Genomic DNA, 23,891 nt, shown 5'->3' on the forward strand with positions numbered 1-23,891 from the left:
ATAAAATGATGGGTAAAGAAATGTCGAGAAACTATAAATTAGAAGATCAGGGATTTTCACTGCTTGCTTTTTGTCATAGGTAATCACATGGTAATCAATATTGTCAGCTAATTCAGGTTCTCTGTGGATCTCATTTATGGGGGCCAGGCTGCTTTTAGACTACATGCTCTCAGTAGGCAGCTGGACTTCTCCCTAGGAGGACTATACAAACTGGTCAAGGGTGAATGTCCTGCTGGCTTCACAGATGAGGCAGGGGGTAGACAGCAGGTGTAGAGAGCAATGGTGGCAGGGGAGGCAAATCTCCTGCCAGGAGCCTGAGGCCTCAGGCCTGAAAAGATCTGTTCCCAAAAAGCTGGTTCCTCCAGTCAAAGAGATCGAGCTGGTGTGGCTTGTCTGAGAATGGCCTGCAGTGATCGCCTGCTCATGGCCTTTCTGACTGGGAGTTGTTGGCTGCCCTTTGCCTCCTAACACCTGGCAGGTATTGGCATGACCGTGATCAGGTGAGTGAACTGGGAGAAGGGTCTCCTTTGGGCCATGTGGGTGGATACATTCTCTTCTCTTGTCTTCTGGAAGACCCCAATCTCCTGCTGGCTAAGAGCTCCTTGCTGGTGATGTTGGTGGTAGTGTGGATAGTGGTAGTATTATTGGTGGCATTGGTGGTGGTGGTGGTGGTGGTAGTGGCCCCTTCGTGGTTTCCTCAGGTCTACAATTTGGAGTGCCCCATGGATTGGACCTGAGTGCTTTCCTTGTCTCTATACTCTCTCCCTAGGAATTGCATCCAGTCCTGTTCTTTGAATTTTATCAATATGTGAATGACTGCCAACTATATTTCTCTTCTTTTCTCTCTCCTCAACTGCCAAGTCATAAATTCAACTTCATACTCCAAACTTCTACTTGAAGTCTAACAGGTGTCTTAAATCTGATGTGTCAAACACATTTCTTGATTCTCATTCCCAAACTTGTCATCCTCATCAGTAATCCTCATCTCAGTAAATGGCACTATATTTACTAAGTTTGAGCCAAAAATGTAGAAGATGTGCTTGATTTCCCCCTATCCTAACCCCTCGCACTCTCTCCATCATCAAGTTCCAAGACTATATATCAGATTTGTCCATTCTTTATCTCCCCTGCCACTGCCCCGGCCCAAGCCCTATTGTCTTGCATGTGAAATACCACAGAGTCCTCCTAACTGGTCTCTCTGCTTTCATTCTTGCCCACTAGAATCTATTCTCCATTCAACAGCTGGCCACCCAACTGCTATACCCTTTCAGTGGTTTCCAGTTGAACCTAGAAAACTTTCCAGTTGAACCTAGAAAAAAAAAAGTAAACTTCTTGCCATGCCTATGAAGCATTACACAGGCTGCCCCTGATCAGCTCTTAAATCTCATCCTTTATGATTCCCCTGTCACTTGCTCCTCTGGCCTTCCCTGAATAAACCAAGTAGTGTTCAGCCTCAGAACCCTTGCACTTCATGTTGACTCTACATAAGATGCTTTTACGTGGTAGGAATGGTTTCTTCTTATTCATGTTTCAGTTCAAGTGTCTCCTCCATGGAGAGGCCTTACCTGATCTCCATTTCTTAAAAACTCCCCCAGCTTCTTTGATATCACCTTTTGAACTGTCTTTTCACTGGATTGTAAGTTTTTGATGTATAGAATATTTTATCCTTGTGTAATTGGTCTGTATTATCATTTATAATTATGTTTTCTAATCTAGTTTAGGAAAACTTGGCCTAATCTCAGGTTACCAAGATATTTTCATACTTTTCTTACTTCATTGAACATCTTGACCAATAAAGTCAGATCCAGTGAATAAATACTCTCGCTTCCATTCCTAAGATGGGCCACCTGAGGATCATTCATTATAGTTCTTCAGAGAGTCCCCAGTAAGAGTAAGGCTCAGTTGACCACACTGGTGACCAGGCCAATTGACTTCCCTTCTCACCCTTTCCCTCTTCCTAGTTCCTCACTCCTAATCCTTGTGATTACTTCAAAAATAAACCTACTGAAAATAAAACCCTATCTCAAGATTTGCTTTTGGGAATATTAGGTGGAGACATTCTTATTTCTTTTCTCATTTGGATATTTAATTCTTTTGGAATTGATTTTTTTTAGTGTGGCATAATGTAAAGGTCTAATTTTTTCCAACATGGGTAACCAATTGTCCTAGCTTCTCCACTGATGTGTAATGTCACCCATAGCATGTCATACATAGCATGCATCAAGCTGCCATTTACATATACAAATAAATATACATATATGTGTATATATATGTATATATATGTATATATGTATATTTATTTGTATATGTAAATGGCAGCTTGATGCTAGAAAGCCCAGAAACATATATACATATATATGTATCCATTGCCCTATCTATTCTGCATCAATATATATCACACTCTACTAAGTACTATAATTTTATAACATATTAATATCAGGTAGGATAAGTTCTCTCAACTTTTTTCTCTTTCAAAATTGTCTTGGCTATTATAACCATTTTATCATTCTTATAACTTTTAATATCATTTTGTCAACCTTTGAAAACCCTGTTGAATTTTTATTGAAATTGCATAGAATAAATGTGGAGAGAACTGATGTCTCTAAAATATAAACCATTTCTATTCATGAACATAGAGATATCTCACTATTTATTCTTTCCTTTTTTGATCCTTTATTCATTTATTCAGCAAATCCTTATTTCCAATGCTGCTCGATAGGGATAAAGAAGTGAGAAAAATCTCATCAAGCTTACATTGTACTTAGGGTATACAGACAATACACAAATAAGTGCATAATATTTCAGATAGTGACAATGTTATAAAGAAAAATAAAGAATAATGGAGTTGTAGAGTGACAGAAATGTGCCACTTTATGTAGGGTGTTCAAGGAGAGCCTTGCTAACAAGCTGCATGTAACTGAAAATCTAAATGCAATGAGGGACTAAGCCATGGAGCTGAGGCAGAGAAAACCTCAGCTGCAAAGGCCTGAGAGAGGACTACACATGGTCCTTTAGGGAATGGCAAGGAGGCCACTGGCTGGAGAGGTAGAGAGGGGTTGGGTGGAAAGTGGTTTCTCAGAGGTATATAGAACTTATAGGTCGCGGCAAAGACTTTGAATTCTTAAGTAAGAGGAGACATCAGAGAGTTTTGAGCTGGGGAATATAATCTGAATTATGTTTTGAGGACATGCTCTGGATTCTACATGGATAATAGACTTTAGGAGGGCAAGAATGGGACAGGAGTAAGGAGGCTATTGCAATGATCTCAGAAGGGTGACGGTGAGTTGGACTAAGTTGGTAGTAGTGGAAGCATTCAAAAGTGGGTAGATTCTGAAAATACAGATATGTGTGTGTATGTATTCATATACACATATACAGTCAATTCTCATTATTCCTGGTAGTTCTATTCTATAAAGTCACCATGAACACAGACTTAGCAAATATTGGACCATTGCTTCTAGTAGAAATACAGAATAAGGTTTTTGGAAGCTTCTAGTCATATTTTCATCAACTGATCAATACATAACCTTGTTTTATATATGTTTCTGTATAAAGACACCTTATGTAATATCACATTGATCCATTACTATTGAACTCATATCCAATAGCACTATAACTCATGCCTGAACAAAGCTTATCTAACACATGTACTTTCTCTCCGACGTCACAGCCTTCTTGTACTTAGGAACACTAGACAACTCTTCAGCATTACACTTGGGTGTCACTTCATATCATGAAATTACCAACAAAAAGCACAAAAACACACACAAAAAAGTGGCACTAAATAGACCACAAACGGACTCTTGTTTACAGTGTGAAAGCTGAAACAAGAAGGCAAAGCATCACCTTGTTTGGCCTCAGCTAAGAGCATGCATAGGTGACTCAAATAATTTGCCAGACTGCATGTCTGCCAATGACCAGGGAAGTGCCATGAGTATTGATTTGAGGGTTCACATAAATTTGAACTAATAGACAAATTTGCAGATATGGAATCTGTGAATAATGAAGATTGTGTGTCAATTAGCTTTACTCAACTTTTTAAAAATCAATTGGTACTTTTAGTGGGATTGTGTTAAATTTATAAACAAACATAGGGAGAACTCCCATCTTTATGATGCTAGACTGCCTCTCCAAGAACACACCATGATGATCCATTTGTTCAAGAGGCCTCTGGGCCTTCAGTGGAGCTTTTATATTTATTTCCTGCATGTGGGTGGGTGATGCAGACTTTCTTTACATTTAATCTGAGCTTTGGTGGCAGTGTGCTTTCGCTGCTATTATAAATGAGGTCTTCCCTTGCATTATATCTTTTAACTGGTTTTTACTCCCATATAGGAAAGCTACTGATTTGTATATCTTAATTTTGAAACTTACTAACTTTTCCTATTATGATAGTATATTTTTAATTGCTTCTTTTGGGTTTTCCAGGTATATAATCATATAATCTGCTTTACTTTTTTGTACTTGTTCTAACTTTTCTGAGGCAGATGTTTAATTCAACTGGCGTCTTTTTTTTCCCCCCCCACTGGTTCATTATGTAAGGCTATTTATTGGTTTGGTTTGGTTGTTTTTAGAGATAGAGATCCCGGTCTGTCACTCAGGCTGGAGTGCAGTGGTGTAATCATAGCTCACTACAGCCTTGAACTCCTCAGCTTAAGTGATCTTCCGTCTTCAACCTCCCAAGTAGCTGGGTTACAGGCACGTGGCATCAGGTCTCACTATTTTATTTTATTTTATTTTATTTTATTTTATTTTATTTTATTTTATTTTATTTTATTTTAGAGATGGGGTATCACTATGTTGCCTAGGCTAGTCTTGAACTCCTGGCCTCAAATGATACACCCATCTTAGCCTCCCAAGTAGCTGGAGGACAGGCATGAGCTAGCATGCCCAACTAAGACTTTTCCCCTCCCTTTGGGCACTGTATTAACAATCTTCCACAGCTTCTCATAGGTAATATTTTTTATTATTGTTATTTGCTAAATAGCCTGCAATTTGGATTTGTATTTCCTCTTTGACACAGTTATTTAAGAGAGGGTGGGGAAAATGTGTATACTCTATTTTCTGGCTACGGAGTTCAACATGTATCAATCATATTGATCCTGCTAAACAAATCACTTGGGTCTTCCATCCTTTTCTGTTTTCTACACTGATCTCCTATGAGCTGAAAGAAGCAAAAATAAAGTCTTCTATCAATAGTGTGTTTCTACCCATTTCTTATTGCATCTCCTATAATTTCTACTTTCTTAAAACTTTTTGGTCTGAATTACATGGTCCCTGATTTCTTTTACTGATGTATACTGAATATGTTTGCCTATATATTTTCAATGTTTTATATGTTTTTAAATGAGTCTTTCATGCATGATAAAATCTTGGTTTTTACTTTGTAGTTAAATCTTTCAAAATTTCTTTTTTAAATAAGTGAGTTAAGCCCATTTACTTTTATTGATAGAACCAAGATGTTTGATTTTGTTTTAGTCACATTGGTTTATATTATATATTCTAGGGATTTGGATTTTTTTTAGGTCAACACTCTGCATTCTGTCTTCTATGCATTTTATGTGCATGTGTGTACTTCCGATACTAAGGAATATTTGCACTTTTCTTCTAGTGGTTACAACTAACTAGTGGCTACCTAGCTGAGACTATCTGTATTAGTCTATTCTCACACTGTTATAAAGAACTACCTGAGACTGGGTAATTTATTTTAATAAAGAGGTTTAATTGACTCACAGTTCCACACAGCTGGGAGGCCTCAGGAAACTTAGAATCGCAGCAGAAGGTGAAGGGGAAGCAAGCACATCTTACCATGGCAACCCAGGAGAGAGGGTGAGCTAAAGGGAAGTGCCACAGTTTTTTTTTGTTTGTTGGTTGGTTGTTTTGGTTTTTGTTTTTTGTTTTTTGTTTTTTTTTGAGACGAAGTCTCGCTCTGTCACAGGCTGGAGTGCAGTGGCGCTATCGCGGCTCACTGCAAGCTCTGCCTCCCGGGCTCACGCCATTCTACTGCCTCAGCCTCCTGAGTAGCTGGGACTACAGGCGTGCGCCACCATGCCCGGCTCATTTTTTGTAGTTTTCGTAGAGACAGGGTTTCACCGTGTTAGCCAAGATGGTCTTGATCTCCTGACCTCGTGATCCGCCTGCTCAGCCTCCCAAAGTGCTGGGATTACAGGCGTTTTTGTTTGTTTGTTTGTTTTTTAAGTTCTGGGGTACATGTGCGGAATGTGCAGGTTTGTTACATAGGTATATATGTGTCATGGAGGTTTGCTGTACTTATTGACCCGTCCTCTAAGTTCACTCCCCTCACCTCCCACCCCACAATGGGTCCTAGTGTGTTCCTCTCCCTGTGTCCATGTGTTCTCATTGTTCAACTCCCACTTGTGAGTGAGAACATACAGTGTTTGGTTTTCTGTTCCTGGTCAGTTTGCTAAGAATAATTGCTTCCAGCTTCATCCATGTCCCTGCAAAGCACATGATCTCATTCCTTTTTATGGCTGCATAGTATTCCATGGTGTATATGTACCACATTTTCTTTATCCAGTCTATCATTGATGGGCATCTGGTTTGGATCCATGGCTATGCTATTGCAAATAGTGCTGCAATAAACATACGTGTGCATGTGTCTTTATAGTAGAATGATTTATATTCCTTTGGGTATATACCCAGTAATGGGATTGCTAGGTCAAATGGTATTTCTGGTTCCAGATCCTTGAGGAATCGCCATACTGTCTTCCACAATGGTTGAACTAATTTACATGCCCGCCAACAGTGTAAAAGTGTTCCTATTTATTCACAGCCTCACCAGCAGCTGTTGTTTCTTGACTTTTTAATAATTACCATTCTGACTGGTGTGAGATGGTAACTCATTGTGGTTTTGATTTGCATTTCTCTAATGTTCAGTGATGTTGAGCATATTTTCATATGTTTGTTGGCCACATAAATGTCTTCTTTTGAGAAATGTCTTTTCATATCCTTTGCCCACTTTTTGATGGTGTTGTTTGTTTTTTTCTTGTAAATTTGTTTAAGTTCCTTGTAAATTCTAGATATTAGACCTTTGTCAGATGGCTAGATTGCAAAAATTTTCTCACATTCTGTAGACTGCATGTTCGTTCTGATGATCGTTTCTTTTGCTGTGCAGAAGCTTTTTAGTTTAATTAGATCCCATTTGTCAATTGTGGTTTTTGTTGCAATTGCTTTGGGCGTTTTCATCCTGAAGCCTTTGTCCACACCTGTGTCCTCAATGTTTTGCCTATGTTTTCTTCTAGGGTTTTTATGGCTTTGGGTTATACATTTTAAGTCTTTAATCCATCCTGAGTTAATTTTTGTATAAGGCATAAGGAAAGGGTCCAGTTTCAGTTTTCTACATATGGCTAGCCAGTTTTCCCAGCACCATTTATTAAATAGGAGATCCCTTCCCCATTACTTGTCTTTGTCAGGTTTGTCAAAGATCAGATGGTTATAGATGTGTGGTGTTATTTCTGAGGTCTCTGTTCTGTTCCATTGGTCTATGTGTCTGTTTTGGTACCAGTACCTTGGTGTTTTGGTTACTGTAGCCCTGTAGTATAATTTGAAGTCAGCTAGGGTGATGCCTCCAGCTTTGTTCTTTTTGCTTAAGATTGTCTTGGCTGTACGGGGTCTTCCTTGATTCCACATGAAATTCAAAGTAGTCTTTTCTAATTCTGTGAAGAATGTCAATGGTAGTTTGATGGGAATGGCATTTAATCTATAAATTACTTTGGGCAGTATGGTCATTTTCATTATACTGATTCTTCCTATCCATGAGGTTGGAACTTTTTTTGTTTGTTTGTGTCCTCTTTTATTTCCTTGAGCAGTGGTTTGTAGTTCTCCTTGAAGAGGTCCTTCACATCCTTTTTAAACTGTATTCCTAGGTATTTTATTCTTTTTGTAGTGATTGTGAATGGGAGTTCATTCATGATTTGGCTCTCTGCTTGCCTATTGATGGTGTAAAGGAATGCTTGTGATTTTTGCACATTGATTTTGTATCCTGAGATTTTGCTGACATTCCTTATCAGTTTAAGGAATTTTGAGGCTCAGATGATGGGGTTTTCTGAATATAAAGTCATGTCATCTGCAAGTATAGACAATCTGACTTCCTCTCTCCCTATTTGAATACTCTTTATTTCTTTCTCTTGCCAGAACTTCCAATACTATGTTGAACAGGAGTGGTGAGAGAGGGCATCCTTGTCCTGGGCCGGTTTTCAAAGGGAATGCTTCCAGCTTTTGCCCATTCAGTATGATATTGGCTGTGGGTTTGTCATAAATAGCTCTTATTATTTGGAGGTATGTCTCATCAATACCTAGTGTATTGAGAGTTTTTTTTGTTTGTTTGTTTGGGTTTTTGTTGTTGTTTGAGACAGAGTCTCACTCTGTTGCCCAGGCTGGAGTGCAGTGGCATGATCTCGGCTCACTGCAGGCTCCACCTCCCAGGTTCACACCATTCTCCCGCCTCAGCCTCCCAAGTAGCTGGGACTACAGGCACCCGCCACCACACCTGGCTCATTTTTTGTATTTTTAGTAGAGACAGTGTTTCACCATGTTAACCAGGATGGTCTCAATCTCCTGACCTCATGATCCACCTGCCTTGGCCTCCCAAAGTGCTGGGATTACAGGTGTGAGCCACCACGCCTGGCCAAGAGTTTTTAACAGGAAGGGATGTTGAATTTTTTCAAAGACCTTTTCTGCATCTATTGAGATAATCGTGTGGTTTTTCTTTGGTTCTGTTTATGTGATGGATTACATTTATTGATCTACATATGTTGAACCAGCCTTGCATCCCAGGGATGAAGCTGACTTGATCATGATGGATAAGTTTTTTAATCTGCTGCTGGATTCAGTTTGCCAGTATTTTATTGAGAATTCTTGCATTGATGTTCATCAGAGATATTGGATGGAAGTTTCCTTTTTTTATTGTGTCTCTGCCAGGTTTTGGTATCAGGATGATGCTGGCTTCATAAAATGAGTTAGGGAGGAGTCACTCATTTTCAATTGTTTGGAATAGTTTCAGAAAGAAAGGTACCAGCTACTCTTTGTACCTCTGGTAGAATTCAGCTGTGAATCAGTCTGGTCCTGGGCTTTATTTGGTTGATGGACTTTTAATTACTGCCTCAATTTCAGAACTTGTTATTGATCTATTCAGGGATTCGATTTCTTCCTGGTTTAGTCTTGGGAGGGTGTATGTTTCCAGGAATTTATCCGTTTCTTCTAGATTTTCTAGTTTGTGTAGAGGTGTTTGTAGTATTCTCTGATGGTAGTTTGTACTTCTGTGGGGTCAGTGGTAATATCCCCTTTATCATTTTTTATTGTGTCTATTTGATTCTTCTCTCTTTTCTTCTTTATTAGCCTATCTAGCAGTCTGTCTATTTTGGTAATTTTTTCAAATAACCAGCTCCTGGTTTTGGGGATTAGTTTGCTCTTGTCTCTCTGGCTCTTTTAATTGTGATATTAGGGTATCGATTTTAGATCTTTCTAGCTTTCTGATGTGGGCATTTAGTGCTATAAATTTCCCTCTTAATATTGCTTTAGCTGTATCCCAGAGATTTTGGTACATTGTCTTTTTGTTCTCATTAGTTTCAAAGAACTTCCTGATTTCTGCCTTAATTTCATTATTTACCCAGGAGTCATTGAGGAGCAGGTTGTTTAATTTCCATGTAATTGAGTGGTTTTGAGTGAGTTTCTTAGTCCTGAGTTCTAATTTGATTGTGCTGTGGTCTGAGAGACTGTCTGTTACGATTTCAGTTCTTTGCACTTGCTGAGGAGTGTTTTACTTCCAATTATGTGGTCGATTTTAGAATAGGTGCCATGTGACACTGAAAAGAATATATATTCTGTTGATTTAGGGTGGAGAGTTCTGTAGATGTCTATTAGGTCCACTTGATCCACAACTGAGTTCAAGTCCTGAATATCCTTAATTTTCTGTCTCATTGATCTGTCTAATATTGACAGCGGGGTGTTACAGTCTCCCACTATTATTATGTGGGAGTCTAAGGACTTGTTTTATGAATCTGGGTGCTCCTATATTGGGTGCATATATATTTAGAATAGTTAGCTCTTCTTGTTGAATTTTTCCCTTTACCATTATGTAATGCCCTTCTTTGTCTTTTTTGATCTTTGTTGATTTAAAGTCTGTTTTGTCAGAGACTAAGATTGCAACCTCTGCTTTTTTTTTTTTTTTCCTTTCTATTTGCTTGGTAAATTTTCCTCCATTCCCTTATTTTGAGCCTATGCATGTCTTTGCAGGTGAGATGGGTCTCCTGAATATAGCACACCAATGGGTCTTGACTCTTTATCCAATTTGCCAGTCTGTATCTTTTAACTGGGGCATTTAGCCCATTTACATTTAAGGTTAGTATTGTTATGCATGAATTTGATCTTGTCATCAAGATGCTATCTGGTTATTTTGCACACTAGTTGATGCAGATTTTTCAGTGTCATTGGTCTTTATATTTTAGTGTGTTTTGCAGCGGCTGGTACTGGCTTTTTCTTTATTTATTTAGTGCATCTTTCAGGAACTCTTGCAAGGCAGGCCTAGTAGTAACAAAATCCCTCAGCATTTGCTTGTCTGAAAAGGATTTTATTTCTCCTTCACTTATGGAGCTTAGTTTGGCTGGATATAAAATTCTGTACTGAAAATTTTTTTCTTTAAGAATAATGAATATTAGCACCCCATCTTTTCTGGCTTGTAGAGTTTCTGTTGAGAGGTCTACTGTTTAGTCTGATGGGCTTCCCTTTGTAGGTGACCTGGCCTTTCTCTCTGGTCTTTCCTTCATTTGGACCTTGGAGAATCTGATGATCATGTGTCTTGGGATTGACCTTCTCGTGGATTATCTAGGTGGTGTTCTCTGTATTTCCTGAATTTGCATGTTGGCCTGCCTTGCTAGGTTGGGAAAGTTCTCCTAGATAATATCCTGAAGTATGTTTTCCAGCTTGTTTCCATTCTTCCCATCTCTTTCAGGTACTCCAATCAATCGTAGGTTTAGTCTTTTTATAAAGTCCCATATTTCTTGGAGGCTTTATTCAATGAAGCACAATGACTGTTCCTTGGTGTAGGAGGTGTGCTTTGCTGGGGGGAAACCAGAAACCAAGTTGTCTGGGCTGCCCGGATTCCTCAGAACTACCAGGAGGAAAGGCTAAGTCTGCTGGTTCATGGAGACTGTGGCCTTTTCTCTATGGGCTCAGGCCCAAGGAGATATGGGTTCTGTCCCTGAACCTCTGGCTGGAGTTATTGGAGTTCCTGCAGGGAAGCCCCATCCAGTGAGGAAGGATGAGTCAGGGTCAGGCCTGAAGAGGCACTCTGGCTGCAGTAGGCCACAGCCAGTGTGTTGGGCTTTGGGGGACACGTCTTGGGACCAAGCCGTCCAGTCTCCCTTGCTCCAGCTGAGGAAAAGCATGGCCTGGAGCTGTAGAGATGGATGCCACGCTTCCCCTGCCAAGGGAACTTAGCATTTTAGGCAGTTGTGAGTTCCAGTGCTGGCTGCTGAAGTGCCACATTTTTAAACCACCAGATCTTGTGAGAACTCACTATCATAAGATCAGCAAGGGGAAAATCTGCCCCTGTGATCCAATCACCTTCCACCAGGCCCCTCCCCCAACACATGGTGATTACAATGTGACATGAGGTTTGGAGACACAGAGCCAGACCATATCATTATACTTTCAGCCTTCCTTACAGTTCACTGTGACCATGTCATTAGGTTCTAGCCAACGGCACATGAGCAGAAGATATATGAGCCACCTCTGAGTCTTTCCCTTGAAATAAATGAATGGGTAAGCAGCCCACACTCATTTCGTATTTTCTCAGTGGTTAGGAGCGTATACTTCCAATTTAAAGAAGGTTTGCATTTTGTTCTAGTGATTACTTTTAGGATTACCTTTATATGATTCCTTTGGTGCTCTATTTTAGACAGTACCCTTTAGTTTCCCACCCAGAAGATTTATAAAATCAGCCTGTGTGCCATTCCATTGTCCAGTCTTTTTCCTCTCCCACCCAATTTTAGGCCATGACATTACCATGTTTACCTTTCAGCCATTAACCTTGCTTTACATCAACACAATACCTTTGGACTCCTACTTTTAAAATAAACAAAGAACTTGCTCTACAGCCTATTTTTGCTTTCTCTTCCCTGTTTTGTGTTTGTTTGTTTGTTTTGTTTTGTTTGAGACAGGGTCTCACTCTGTCACCCATGCTAGAGGGCAGTGATGCAATATTAGCTGCAACCTCTAACTCCTGGGCTCCAGTAATCCTCTTACCTCAGCCTCCTGAGCAGTTAGGACTGCAGGTGTGCACCACCATAGCTTGCTAATTCTTTCAAATATTTTGTAGAGATGAGGTCTTGCTAGGTTGCCTAAGCTGGTCTCAAACTTCTGGCTTCAAGTGATCTTTCCACCTATGGTTCCCAAAGTGCTGGGATTACAGGCATGAGCCACTGCACCTAACCCTTCTCCTCATATTTTTTGTTATTATACTATTCCTATATTGTCAGAGCATATGCACTTCATATTCTCATCTGTCACCCTACTGCCTACTTTTATTTTGGTCCTTTTGCCAGAATTTTCAGCTCTACCTTAGTTTGCTGAAGTATATCTTCTAGTAATGAGGACTCAGAAACTATATTCCAAGAATTTTTCTGTTCAAATTTGTTTGTGTTATTTATACCTGAAAAATAGTTTGCTCATTCTTTATTTCTAGAAATATCTTACAGGTTTTTCTCCACTTTCCTGTGGCATTAAAAGTTGCTGTGGAAAATTTTGTGGCCAATAAGTCTCCCTTGAAAATAACTTTTTGCCTACACTGCCCATTCAATTATTTCTTTATCTTTAAAGTCCAATAAATGTGTTGGAAATATATCTCAGTGTTGGCTATTTTGGGTCAATTTCTCTGTGACAGGGTGAAGAGATAGGTACTTTTGATGTATACATTTCAATTTATATTATAATTCCACAAACTTTTTTCATCAGGTATTTCTTCTATTATTTTGATTTTCTGCTTTGGGAACTCCAATAATTTGTTCACTTACATTGATTATTTTCTCTCTAATTTTTATTTTATGTTATTTTATTTTTGAAACAGTGTCTCACTCTGTCACCCAGGCTGGAGTGCAGTGGAGTCATCTCAGATCACTGCAACATCCGCCTCCCAGGTTCAAGCGATTCTCCTGCCTCAGCCTCCCAAGTAGCTGGGACTACAGGCATGTGCCACTATGCCGGCTAAATTTTTTATTTGTAAGAGAGACGGGGTTTCGCCATGTTGGCCAGGCTGGTCTCAAACTCCTGAGCTCAGGTGATCCACCTGCCTCAGCCTCCCAAAGTGCTAAGATTACAGGGGTGAGCCACTGCGCCAAGCTTGTTTTCTAATTTGTTTAATCATTTTTAAAATTTCTTGTTTCCTTTTCCTATTTCTGTAATATATGTCCTTCACTTTAATTTCTGAAATGCCTAATCTCCTTTATTTTTCTTCTAAATTTGTCTTCATTTCTGATTTTTTTCCTACTTATTTCTTAAGTTCTGGCTGTTATAAACACAATTACAGCCTTAGCTATTCAAAGCATGCCTCTGAATTCCACGAAGTGTACTTCACTGGTAATTTCTTTCTTTTTTATTTTTTTTATTTATTTATTTATTTATTTATTTATTTATTTATTTATTGAGACGGAGTCTTACTCTATCGCCCAGACTGAAGTGCAGTGGCACGATCACAGTTCACTGCAATCTCCTTCCAGGTTCAAGCAATTATCCTGCCTCAGCCTCCCAAGTAGCTGGGACTACAGGTGCATGGCACCACTCCAGGCTAATTTTTGTATTTTTAGTAGAGATAGGATTTTGCCATGTTGGTCAGGCTGGTCTCAAACTCCTGGCCTACAAGTGATCCACCCACCTTGGCCTCCCAAAGTGCTAGGATTCCAGGCACAAGCCACTGTGCCCGGCCATCACTGGTGATTTCTTAGACCTACTATCGTTTGACCCTCCTGGTACTCTTCTGCTGCTCCTGTCACCTTCTGCTTGATTTCAGTTACTTAAAAATCTTTCTTTATTGTGAATGATAAGACCACATATGGATATGTACAAGCATAGTATAAATGACTAACACTGTGTGAAAACAGGTTGCTTTGTGGTTACTGGTTTCTGTGTGACAATAACCAAGATGGGATGTTGGTAGCCAAGGACTTAGCCTCACAAAAGTGGAAGGAAAACAAAATTAAATACTTGGAAACTATTGACATAAAAAGTGTATAAATCTTTGTTTATAGTTATAGAGGATTATTTTCTTTCTTTTCTGTGTGCAGGAAAAAAGAGAAAACATATACTTAAAGTAAATGGTCTCCAAAGAGGTAAGAAGAAATGTGGGGATTTACTCCTTTGAACTCGCTGTGGTCCTGTTCTTCCTGCCAGACCCCATCCTTGCTGCAGCCTCAAAATCTCCTATGGGCCATGGTAGCTTCAGACCCAATGGATTATTTAGAGTACCAGCTAAGTCATTGTAACAAACAGATCCCAAAATACAGTGGCTTAAAACAAATAATCTAAGAGCCCAGAAGTGGTAGGCAGTCTGCCTTCCTTGACATGAGGTTTCCAACAGTGGGTCCACAAGGGCTGATCTGGTCGACATTGTCTCCCAACCAGTGGGAAAGAAAAAAACCAAAAACTGACAAAAGAACCAGCCATTTGTTTATTTTAATAGAAAGACTCAGAAGTCTTCTGCCAACATTCCATTGGCCAAAACTTGGTTACATGGCCAGGGCTAGCTGCAAAGTGAGGCTGAGAAATGTAACGCTGGCCAGGCAGTCTTTGGTTCAGCTGTAAGTCTATTCTTATGGAAGAAGGAATGATTATGGGTGACAAATAGCAATATGCCTACTTGCCCTTCATGTTTGCCTCCAAAGTCACTGATTCCCTTAAATAAAGAGGAAAACTCAGACTCTCCATTGATTCAGATCCAGCCTTTTTGTCACCTGAGACTCTTTGGCAAGCACAGGAGCTGGAAGCTGAGAGGCATTACAGAGCTATGTGGGCAGAGACATGCCAGGCCTGATTAGGAAATGAGGCAACAGGAGGAAGTGTTAGAAAGGTGTGTTGTAACTAATACAGTCCGGGACAGAACATGAAGAAATAGACAGAGATAACTTGAATCAATTACATGGAAGCCAGAGTACTGGTGCCACATCAGATTGAAGCCTGAGAAACACGGGGTTATTTTATTTTATTTTATTTTATTTATTTATTTTCTTTTTTGAGATGGAGTCTTCCTCTGTCACCCAGGCTGGAGTACAGTGCTACGATCTCAGCTCACTGCAACCTCCGCCTCCCAGGTTCAAGCAATTCTCCTGCCTCAGCCTCCCAAGTAGCTGGGATTACAGGCTAATTTTTGTATTTGTAGTAAAGACAGGGTTTCGTCATGTTGGCCAGACTGGTCTTGAACTCCTGATCTCAGGTGATCCACCTGCCTCGGCCTCCCAAAATGCTGGGATTACAGGCAGTGAACCAAACTCAATCAGAGCATATGCCACACTGGGCACTTGAAGATAAAAAAGATGTGGCACTCCATTCTCTTCATCAGATCTTGTGGATTTTATGTTTATTGCATTCCTCCTTTTCTTCCTCTTCTTTGTCTCTCCTTTATTTCCTTCCCTCTCCCATTCTACTTATGTTTCTCTTGCATACCTTATTTAATTTTTTTGTTTTACATCTTGTAAAATATTTCTGGCAAGTTGATATGGCACTGTAGAGATGGCAGCACTTTTTCCTCTAGAGCTAAAGCATATTTGGATATATTTTTTCCCATGATTTCTAATTATTTCTGTCTGTCACTCATACACATAGATACATATGTTTATATATGATATAACTATTTTCAAATATAACTTTAAATATAACTCTACTATAAGTAAGTATATACATGTAATATTTCCAGCATCTCTGTCATTTTTATTTCTATACCTATCTGTCATCTTGGTTATATTCTAGTTTGTACTTACCCAGGTCTAAAATGTTTCTTCCTTCATGTTTTTACCAGTTTCTATGGAAGCCTCTCTACCTTAACTATTTTATTAAAATACTTGGATTTGTTAAATCTAAGCAGAAATCACATTTATTCCTTCTACTTACTTTTCAAACCTGTTCTCTCAAATAGTTATTTTCTTGCCCATGAATGAAGTCTTAGGTAAGCCCTAGAGCTATGCTAGTCCCTTTTAGCAGTAATATCTCATTTAATATTTAAAAGCCTGAGCTGATATAATATTAAAACTGGAAACCATGTGGTAGGAAGCTGGGTGAAGTCAGCATTTACTTTCATCTACACTTCCTCTCCAACTCCACTGAGTGTCTATTGCTTTCAACTAATTTGGGTCTAGGAGGAGGGGGAGAAAGAAGTGGACAGGAGCAGGAATGGCCCTCATACTATATAGCTTGGTGCAAAAGTAATTGTGGGTTTTGCCTTAAAAAAAAAAAAAAAGAATGGCAAAAACTGCAATTACTTTTGCACCAACCTTACAGATTTTTGTGTCTCCGAAATATTGGTGGATGCATGAGCCATATTCATTTGTGAGTTCTTCAGAGACACTCAACTTAGAGAGAACCTCTCAACTGAAGTTCCCCTAATTCAGGAACTTCAACTGGCTGCTTACCAATTCCCTCAGTCTCCCAGCTCTGGGAGGTCCACACTACACTCCTGCTGGGGTCAACTCATCCACCCAAGTGATTCCCCCAGACAGAACATCTCTCAAGAAGACCTAAGTGAGCTCCTCCTTTCCCCAGGGAGACCTATAGCAATTACGACTCTTCAGACCCTCTCGACATTCTAGGATTGAGTCTATAAATGTCTCTGCCTTCCTCAAACTCCTGAAGGTGAAGATCAGTTACCTTGAAGTTGTAGTCTTCTCAGTTGCCTTAAGGAGGGAGGAGCACGTTACTCAACTTCTATAGCAAGAACATGATGTTAACTGTTAGCACTTGGATAGGAAATCCAAGAATTGCCACACTACTTCCTGTGGGGTATTTGAGCAAGACAATTTGCATAGAATAATTACAAAGGAAGTCACAAGAGCTCCATAGTATTAGCAGATCTTAAGCTCCAAATCTCCTTGTAAGTAGAACTCAAGTAAACTGAACTAAACTACTTGTACACCACTAATTTGTTTGTCCTCAATGGACTTTGATGACAGGCGACTACAACAGGACCAAAGACATAGAGGGACAGAAAAAGAGTCTTTGTTTGTCTAAGATATCTATGGCTGGACAAGTTCAAATTGTGGCCAGGTCATAGAAAGAAAGAAAGGAAAGAAAAATACAGGGAGACAGCATGGGAAGGGAAAGAGGGAGGGAGGGAAGGATAAAGGGAAGGAGAGGAGGGGAGGGTAGGGAGGAGAGGGGAGGAGAGGAGAGGACAGGAGAGGAGAGGAGAGGAACTTTATGGCCTTGCCTAAGAGATCAGCACCTTTAAACATGGCACTCATGAGATGCTCCTGCACATACCTCACTGTCTTTCTACCTACCCCCATCACCTGCTGAATCTAACAGCATACTCCCGAGATAGGGTTTCAATCAACCCTTTGTTAGTCCTAACCACGAGGCTTTCTGGGACTTGAATCTCTATACAAATTCCCCTTGGGCAATAGTCTCTTGGTTAGTTCCTTAGGTCCTAATTTTTTGGCCAAACCTATGTGAATAAGGTCTTTGGTCATTTTCACTGTATTTTCAGCCTCAATGCCTTCACTGAGGGCTAAGATGGTGGCTGGTGTCTCATCATCAAAATGAGTGGGACAATCCAAATTCTTGCGTTGCTGCCATTGATTTCCTCACAACCAGAGGAAATCTGCAATGCTTCACTTCATTTTGCAATATCTGTATGCTGAAGTTTCTTCATTGGTAATAGGGGGAGTAAAAGTCTCTATCTCATAAATGAATTAGTAGATGTACATATCTTGTGTTCATGTCTAGCACATAATAAGCACTTAAGTCTTAGCCCTCATCATTATTATTATTCTTACAGTATTCTTTGGGATATAAATGAAACTGTCTTAAGTTCTTTTTAAAATTAATGTAGGGGGACAAATGAATTTGGATTAATGTCACAGTAAGGAAAAGAAAATCTAGGATGAACCCAGGTTAACCACCAAAGGCTTGGTCATTGCAAGGCTATGTGTTACGTATTTTTCTTTGTGTGTTAAGCTCTGGAAAAGTTATAGCTAAATAAAATTTTCGAGAGCACTATTATATAAATGTGAGTTTTTTACACCATCCATATTTATATTTTCTTATTTTCTCAGGGAGAAAGAAACACAGACATAGAAAACACTTAACTCGGAATAACAAAGTCCCAAAGGAAAGACGGCAACCAAGAGGTAAAAAAAAAAAAAAAATACATTTTAAATAAATAATGTGTAAATGTTCATGCTCTTAGTAAAAAACATTTTTTTCCTAATTGCTTTATGTCGCTGTACTTACTGTTGAGAAATATATCAGATTTAGTCAAGTTCCAAGATATGTTAGGGAGAAAAAGATGATAACACCACAAACAAGCAGCTAGGTGATGAATCTGCAACCTGACCCCAGGGCCCAGGAGCTGCCTGCAGTGCTTCCTCTGCTGAACTGATAACTTTCAAGGCCAGAAATAGTTGTTGGCATAGAAACAAAAACAAAACAGACAGAACCCGTGTAATTCACAAGTGATGTAGCTGTCCCTCCTCTTGCTTATCACCATGTGGTAATTGCATGGACTTGGGTCTGCCCCAAGTAAATTACAGTTTACTTACCTGTAAAGTGAAATTAGGTCAGTTAGGCTAGACTGGCTGCCCTCCAAGGCCCATCCCAGCTTCCCATGTGGCTTCTCATTCCGTGGATCTCCTACAGGACTCAGTAAAAACCATAGACAGCCCCCTCTCCTGCATCATCAGCATCATCAGCACAGAGCCCTCGTAGACTGTGCCTCTTCCCTAGTGTCACTGACTGGAAGGGTTGGAACAGCAGCTCAGCATCCTCAAGTTCATTTTAAGACCTTTACACCTGTTTCTACTAAGTCAGCTCTTCAGTCCCCACCTCTACCACATAGAGGCTCTGAAATGCAAAGCATCCTCCCTGTGCAATTTGCAGATGATTCTGGAACTCTGCTGAGCTGCTCCTTCAGCCAGGAGAAAGGTGCATGAAGGAGGAGGCAAACAGAGAAGACAGACACCATCTCCTGCCAGACTGCCCTGTTGTTATCCTGCTCAAATTTACAGACAAATTTGTCATCTAAAAGAGTTTTGACACCTAAAACTCTTTCTCTGGCCACATAACTTCATATAGACTCTCTCTATATACATACATACTTATATATGTGTGTGTGTGTGAGATATATATATATATATATATATATATATATATATATATATATCTCCTTTGGCTATGAATTCCCCCACTAGAATGGCAGAAGCAGTGTATACAACTGGCTCTCCATAGTTGGTGGTGGCCAACCTGCTTGGGAATTAAGACACTGGATGGTCCTTCTAGAAGATACACAATCCACGTGAGAGTATCTCTTAAAAACACCCAGTCCAGCTCCCAACCACAAGGTCTGCACCAGACCATGGGGATCGTGCTTCTTCATTATTTCCCTGCTGGCTCCCAGCTCAGCCCTCTGGCACCCTTGACCCAACTAGACATGACCTTCACCTTTGTGCTTCTCAGTGGTGAGTCTGACATTCCCAGGGACAGAGGTCCATCTCCTGCTTAGATGTCTTTAAACCTTCTCATTTGGCTTGAGAGAAGGTGTCTGACAATTCTCTCCAGAGAAATGTGGCCTCTCTCATAAGGCCTGAAGGTGGGAAAGGCTGATGCTGGCAGAACCAGGCTCCCAATCCCCTACCATGTTCTTTGCAGATAGACTGGCATCTTGCCTTAGAATATAGAAGTACTGGGCTCCTATTGTGGCATTCTTGGATGTTGAGGCTTCTGCTAATACTCTGAGATAACCAAAGAATCACCTAAACATGGTGATATACTCTTTTGCCAAAAATGATTAGTCCCTGTTGTGAAAAAATATATATATTTTTAAATAACTTTCAATTTTTTCTGACCATATTATTATTTTACATGGTTAATATAGAATTAAAACTGACAGACCCAAGAACAATTAAATCCTACTGTCTCCAGGCATTTGACTGCCTGGATATACAATTGTAGTGAGGTGCTGGAGCCAGCAAACACACAAAGGACCACTGGAAAGCACAGTTCTGCAGCACTTTATTACACATGATCTCCTCCTCAGCCCAGATGTCTCCATGCCAAAAGCTGGGAAGCAGTGCAATTAACTTCTGGTGTTTTGCCCTGAAGTTGTTTGCCCTCAATAGGTTTTGATTGAAAGGAAATCCCTGCAGTCCAAGAAGGATTTAAACAGAGATAAACTGAGAGCAAGAGAATACATATTGACCAATAATGGCTAGGGCTGAACAGACCCAGATTATGGCCAGAGCTGGATCTCCAGTTTGACCACTTTATGGGAAAGAAGAAAGCAGACAGAGAACAAGTGTCTTTTGATGGAACTGTGGGGAGAAGGGAGAGTTGGGGGAAGGAGGAGAGAAGAGTTAGAAGTGGCCAGTTTTCCTGGGTGCACCTGCAACTTGATCATCACGAGTGACAGGAGAGTCCCACACAGAGCCACCCCTGTGTGGATGACATTTTACTGTGGCAACCGCATCAACTACCACACTTGGCACAATCATGGTCTTTGAAACTGATTGATCTAGAGCAAATTTTTCTGAGAGACAAGCAAGGAGTGGTAAGAAAGCTTCATCTACTTCCTTGAGGTCTCCATGTTTCCACATTTTACATGTTTCTTTTAAACCTTTAGTTCAGGCTGGGTGTGGTGGCTCACACCTGTAATCCCAGCACTCTGGGAGGCTGAGGCAGGTGGATTGCTTGAGCCCTGGATTTAAGACCAGCCTGGGCAACATGGTAAAACCCCACCTCTACTAAAAATACAAAAATTAGCTGGGTGTGGTGGCGCACACCTATAATCCCAGCTACTCAGGAGGTTGAGGAAGGAAAATCACTTGAACCCGGGAGGTAGAGGTTGCAGCGAGCCGAGATCTGTGCCACTGCACTCCAGCCTGAGGAACAGAGCAAGAGGGCAAGACTCAGTCTCAAAAAAAAAAAAAAAAAAAAAAAAAGTAGGGGGGGCACTTTTAGTTCAATAGCCAAGTTTATAATTCCTTTATGCAGGTTTAGTAATCTCTCCTCTCCATGTGTCTCTGTAATATTTTAATAAACTTCCTAAGGGCAACATCTTGTGCAGTAGAGCATGCTTTTTCTCGGGATATAATTCCTCTTGGCATGTAAATTATCAGTAAATGTCTGATGGTACCATTTTTATCTTGATGAAGTTTAAAAAAAAAAAACAAAACAACAACAACAACAACAAAAAAACTTCTAAGTAATTATTATGTCAGAGGCCCAGAAAATACAGTATCATCAATCCCAAGGTTTCTTTATGCTAGATTGAAGGAAAGATGCCTTTCCAACCTAATCTGGTCATAATTTGCTCAAAGGAAGAAGCATGCACGATTGAGTATCTGGAGGAGGTTTTCTCCTGGGGCTTGCAGGACCCAAATCAGCACCCTATGATACCAGCCATGGGCACAGAATAATGGGCACAGACCTTTAGAAAGAAAGAGCATCCACTCTGCATCCCTGACTTCAGCAAACACGTTAGAATGATGCAGATCTAAACATACATCTGGAATGACTGGCTCTTGGTTTGGACACATCGATCAACACATAGATACATGCTTCCAAGGTTTGTTTCTTTTTTGAGATGGAGTCTCCCTCTGCCGCCCAGGCTGGAGTACAGTGGCGTGATCTTGGCTCACTGCAATCTCTGCCTCCCGGGTTCAAGCAATTCTCCTGCCTCAGCCTCCCAAGTAGCTGGGATTACAGGCACATACCACCATGCCCAGCTATTTTTTTTTTTTTTTTTAAATTTTTAGTAGAGACAGTTTCGCCAGGCTGGTCTTGAACTCCTGACCTCAGCCTCAGAACTCCACCCACCTCAGCCTCTCAAAGTGTTGGGATTACAGGCGTGAGCCACCGCACCTGGCCCCGAGATATCTTTTAAGTCAATCCTGTGTGCTATCTTTAACAATACAACTCTTAGGCCTTGTGCCTTAATTTCTACAAGTTCCTCTTGAATAGCCTTCATTGGGTTAGTTTTTAAGTCCTTGGTCATTTTCCTCACCATTTTCAGTACAAAACCTTCCAAGTTTACACATCTGACTGGTAGAGTCTACCATGAGGTCTGTCTTGAGACCTTATGTTGCTACTTTTTATCTCTAACTCTTTCCCAAAGAAAATTGTCAACATTTTAATTTATATATTTCTCTCTGAGCATCAGTTTCCTCATCTGTAAAGTGAGGATAGTACTAGCGCCTATTTAATAGATTTTGTTGTAAAGATGAAGTCGGTTAATAGAGGCAAAGATCTAACGATAGCTCCTGGCCTACAACAAGCACTGAATACGTGTTCAACTTCTTTATTGCTCTCCCCCTGTTGCTTGGGAAGCAGGTAAAATACTGTTTCAAATTTATTTGGAATGATTTGGAGATATTAATAGAGAAATATAGGATGCATCTCAGTTAAGCATCATGGTTGTAATCAAGTCTAGATCAGAGGTCAGCAAGCTGTGACCTACAAGGCAAATCTATCCAGCTGACCGTAAATAAAGTTGTACTGGAACACAGCCACAGTCGCATCCTTTGATGCACTGATGACACAACTACAGAGCTGAGTAGTCACAACAGAGGTTATGAACTGAAAAACCTTAACTACTTACTATCCGTCCCTTTACAAAAAAAGTTCCCAACTCCTGATCTAGGCATTTAATGTTTTTCTTTAAGTTCTAGACAGGATCCTGAAAAGTTGCATTTGAATAGTGGTTTTGTAAAACACTACTATTTGCAACGCAAAGAAATATTTATGTTGTGTTTCAACTTTCTCAGGAAGAAAAACCAACAATAGACCTTTGAAAAGGAGAAGAAAAAGAGGTAAAAAGAAATGATCGATATGTTTTTCATAATTAAACATTTAATATTTAATATTCTGTACTGTGAGTAATAAGTCAGTTTTCTTAATTGGCATATGGAGCTAGTACTGGAGACTTAACGTTGACCAGAAGTTCATTTTAATACCCTCAACACCTGCTTCAGTGGAACCAGATCCCCAGTGCCCCAGTCATGTGCTCATGCAGGGTTCCCTGAGCAATGTGCACTTTCTTTTTTATTGATTGCTTGATTAATACATAATAGATAAAAATACTTGGGGGTACGCGTGATAATTTGATACTTTCATATAATCAAATCAGAGTTATTGGAATATCCATCACTTTAAATATTTACCTTTTTTGATGCCAGGAACATTCAGATTATTCTCTTTTAGCTATTTTGAGATGTATAATCAATTCATTTTAATTATAATCACCCTATTGATCTATTGAAAATGCCAGGTTTTATTTCTTCTATCTAACGGTATATTTGAACCCTTCGTCAATCTCTCTTTATCCTTCCTCTCTCAATGTGCAGTTTCTTCTAGAACCCTCCACACCAAGCTTCCCTTTTAGCAGCAGAGAAAGCTCAAGTGAAAGGGAAGTGAAGCAAAGCAGTTGGCAAAGAGGGAGACAGATGCCACCCTGAAAGGTGCCCCATTAGGTGCCGCTCTGCCATCCTGCCCTCTATCCCCTCAGTCAATGCCTGGAATGGGGGAGATGAGACTAAAATTTGAGGGTTTTTTTTTAACATAACGTCAAAGCAATAATATGAGTGGGAATCTCCCTTCAAAACATCAGGAGGAAAATCATTGTGTGATAGGTGGATATGACCAACCAGGTTGAAAGTTAAGATCCTACCACACGCCAG

General features: G+C 40.0%; 1 protein-coding gene across 12 annotated transcripts in view; it reads left to right on the forward strand.

Annotated features, from left to right (window-relative positions):
• Nucleotides 1-23,891, forward strand: part of SP100 (SP100 nuclear antigen) — a 136,951-nt gene that overhangs the window by 72,156 nt on the left and 40,904 nt on the right. For 11 of the 12 annotated variants that reach the window (XM_073020134.1, XM_038001407.2, XM_038001410.2 and 8 more), the window contains 3 exons: nt 14,298-14,342; nt 18,276-18,350; nt 22,980-23,024. In XM_073020134.1, the coding sequence (XP_072876235.1) occupies nt 14,298-14,342; nt 18,276-18,350; nt 22,980-23,024 (165 nt within the window). The remainder of the gene's footprint in view (nt 1-14,297; nt 14,343-18,275; nt 18,351-22,979; nt 23,025-23,891) is intronic. The other variant, XM_038001405.2, reaches the window with a different exon arrangement.

Source organism: Chlorocebus sabaeus, chromosome 10, assembly GCF_047675955.1.
Source record: "Chlorocebus sabaeus isolate Y175 chromosome 10, mChlSab1.0.hap1, whole genome shotgun sequence".
Lineage (NCBI taxonomy): Eukaryota > Metazoa > Chordata > Mammalia > Primates > Cercopithecidae > Chlorocebus > Chlorocebus sabaeus.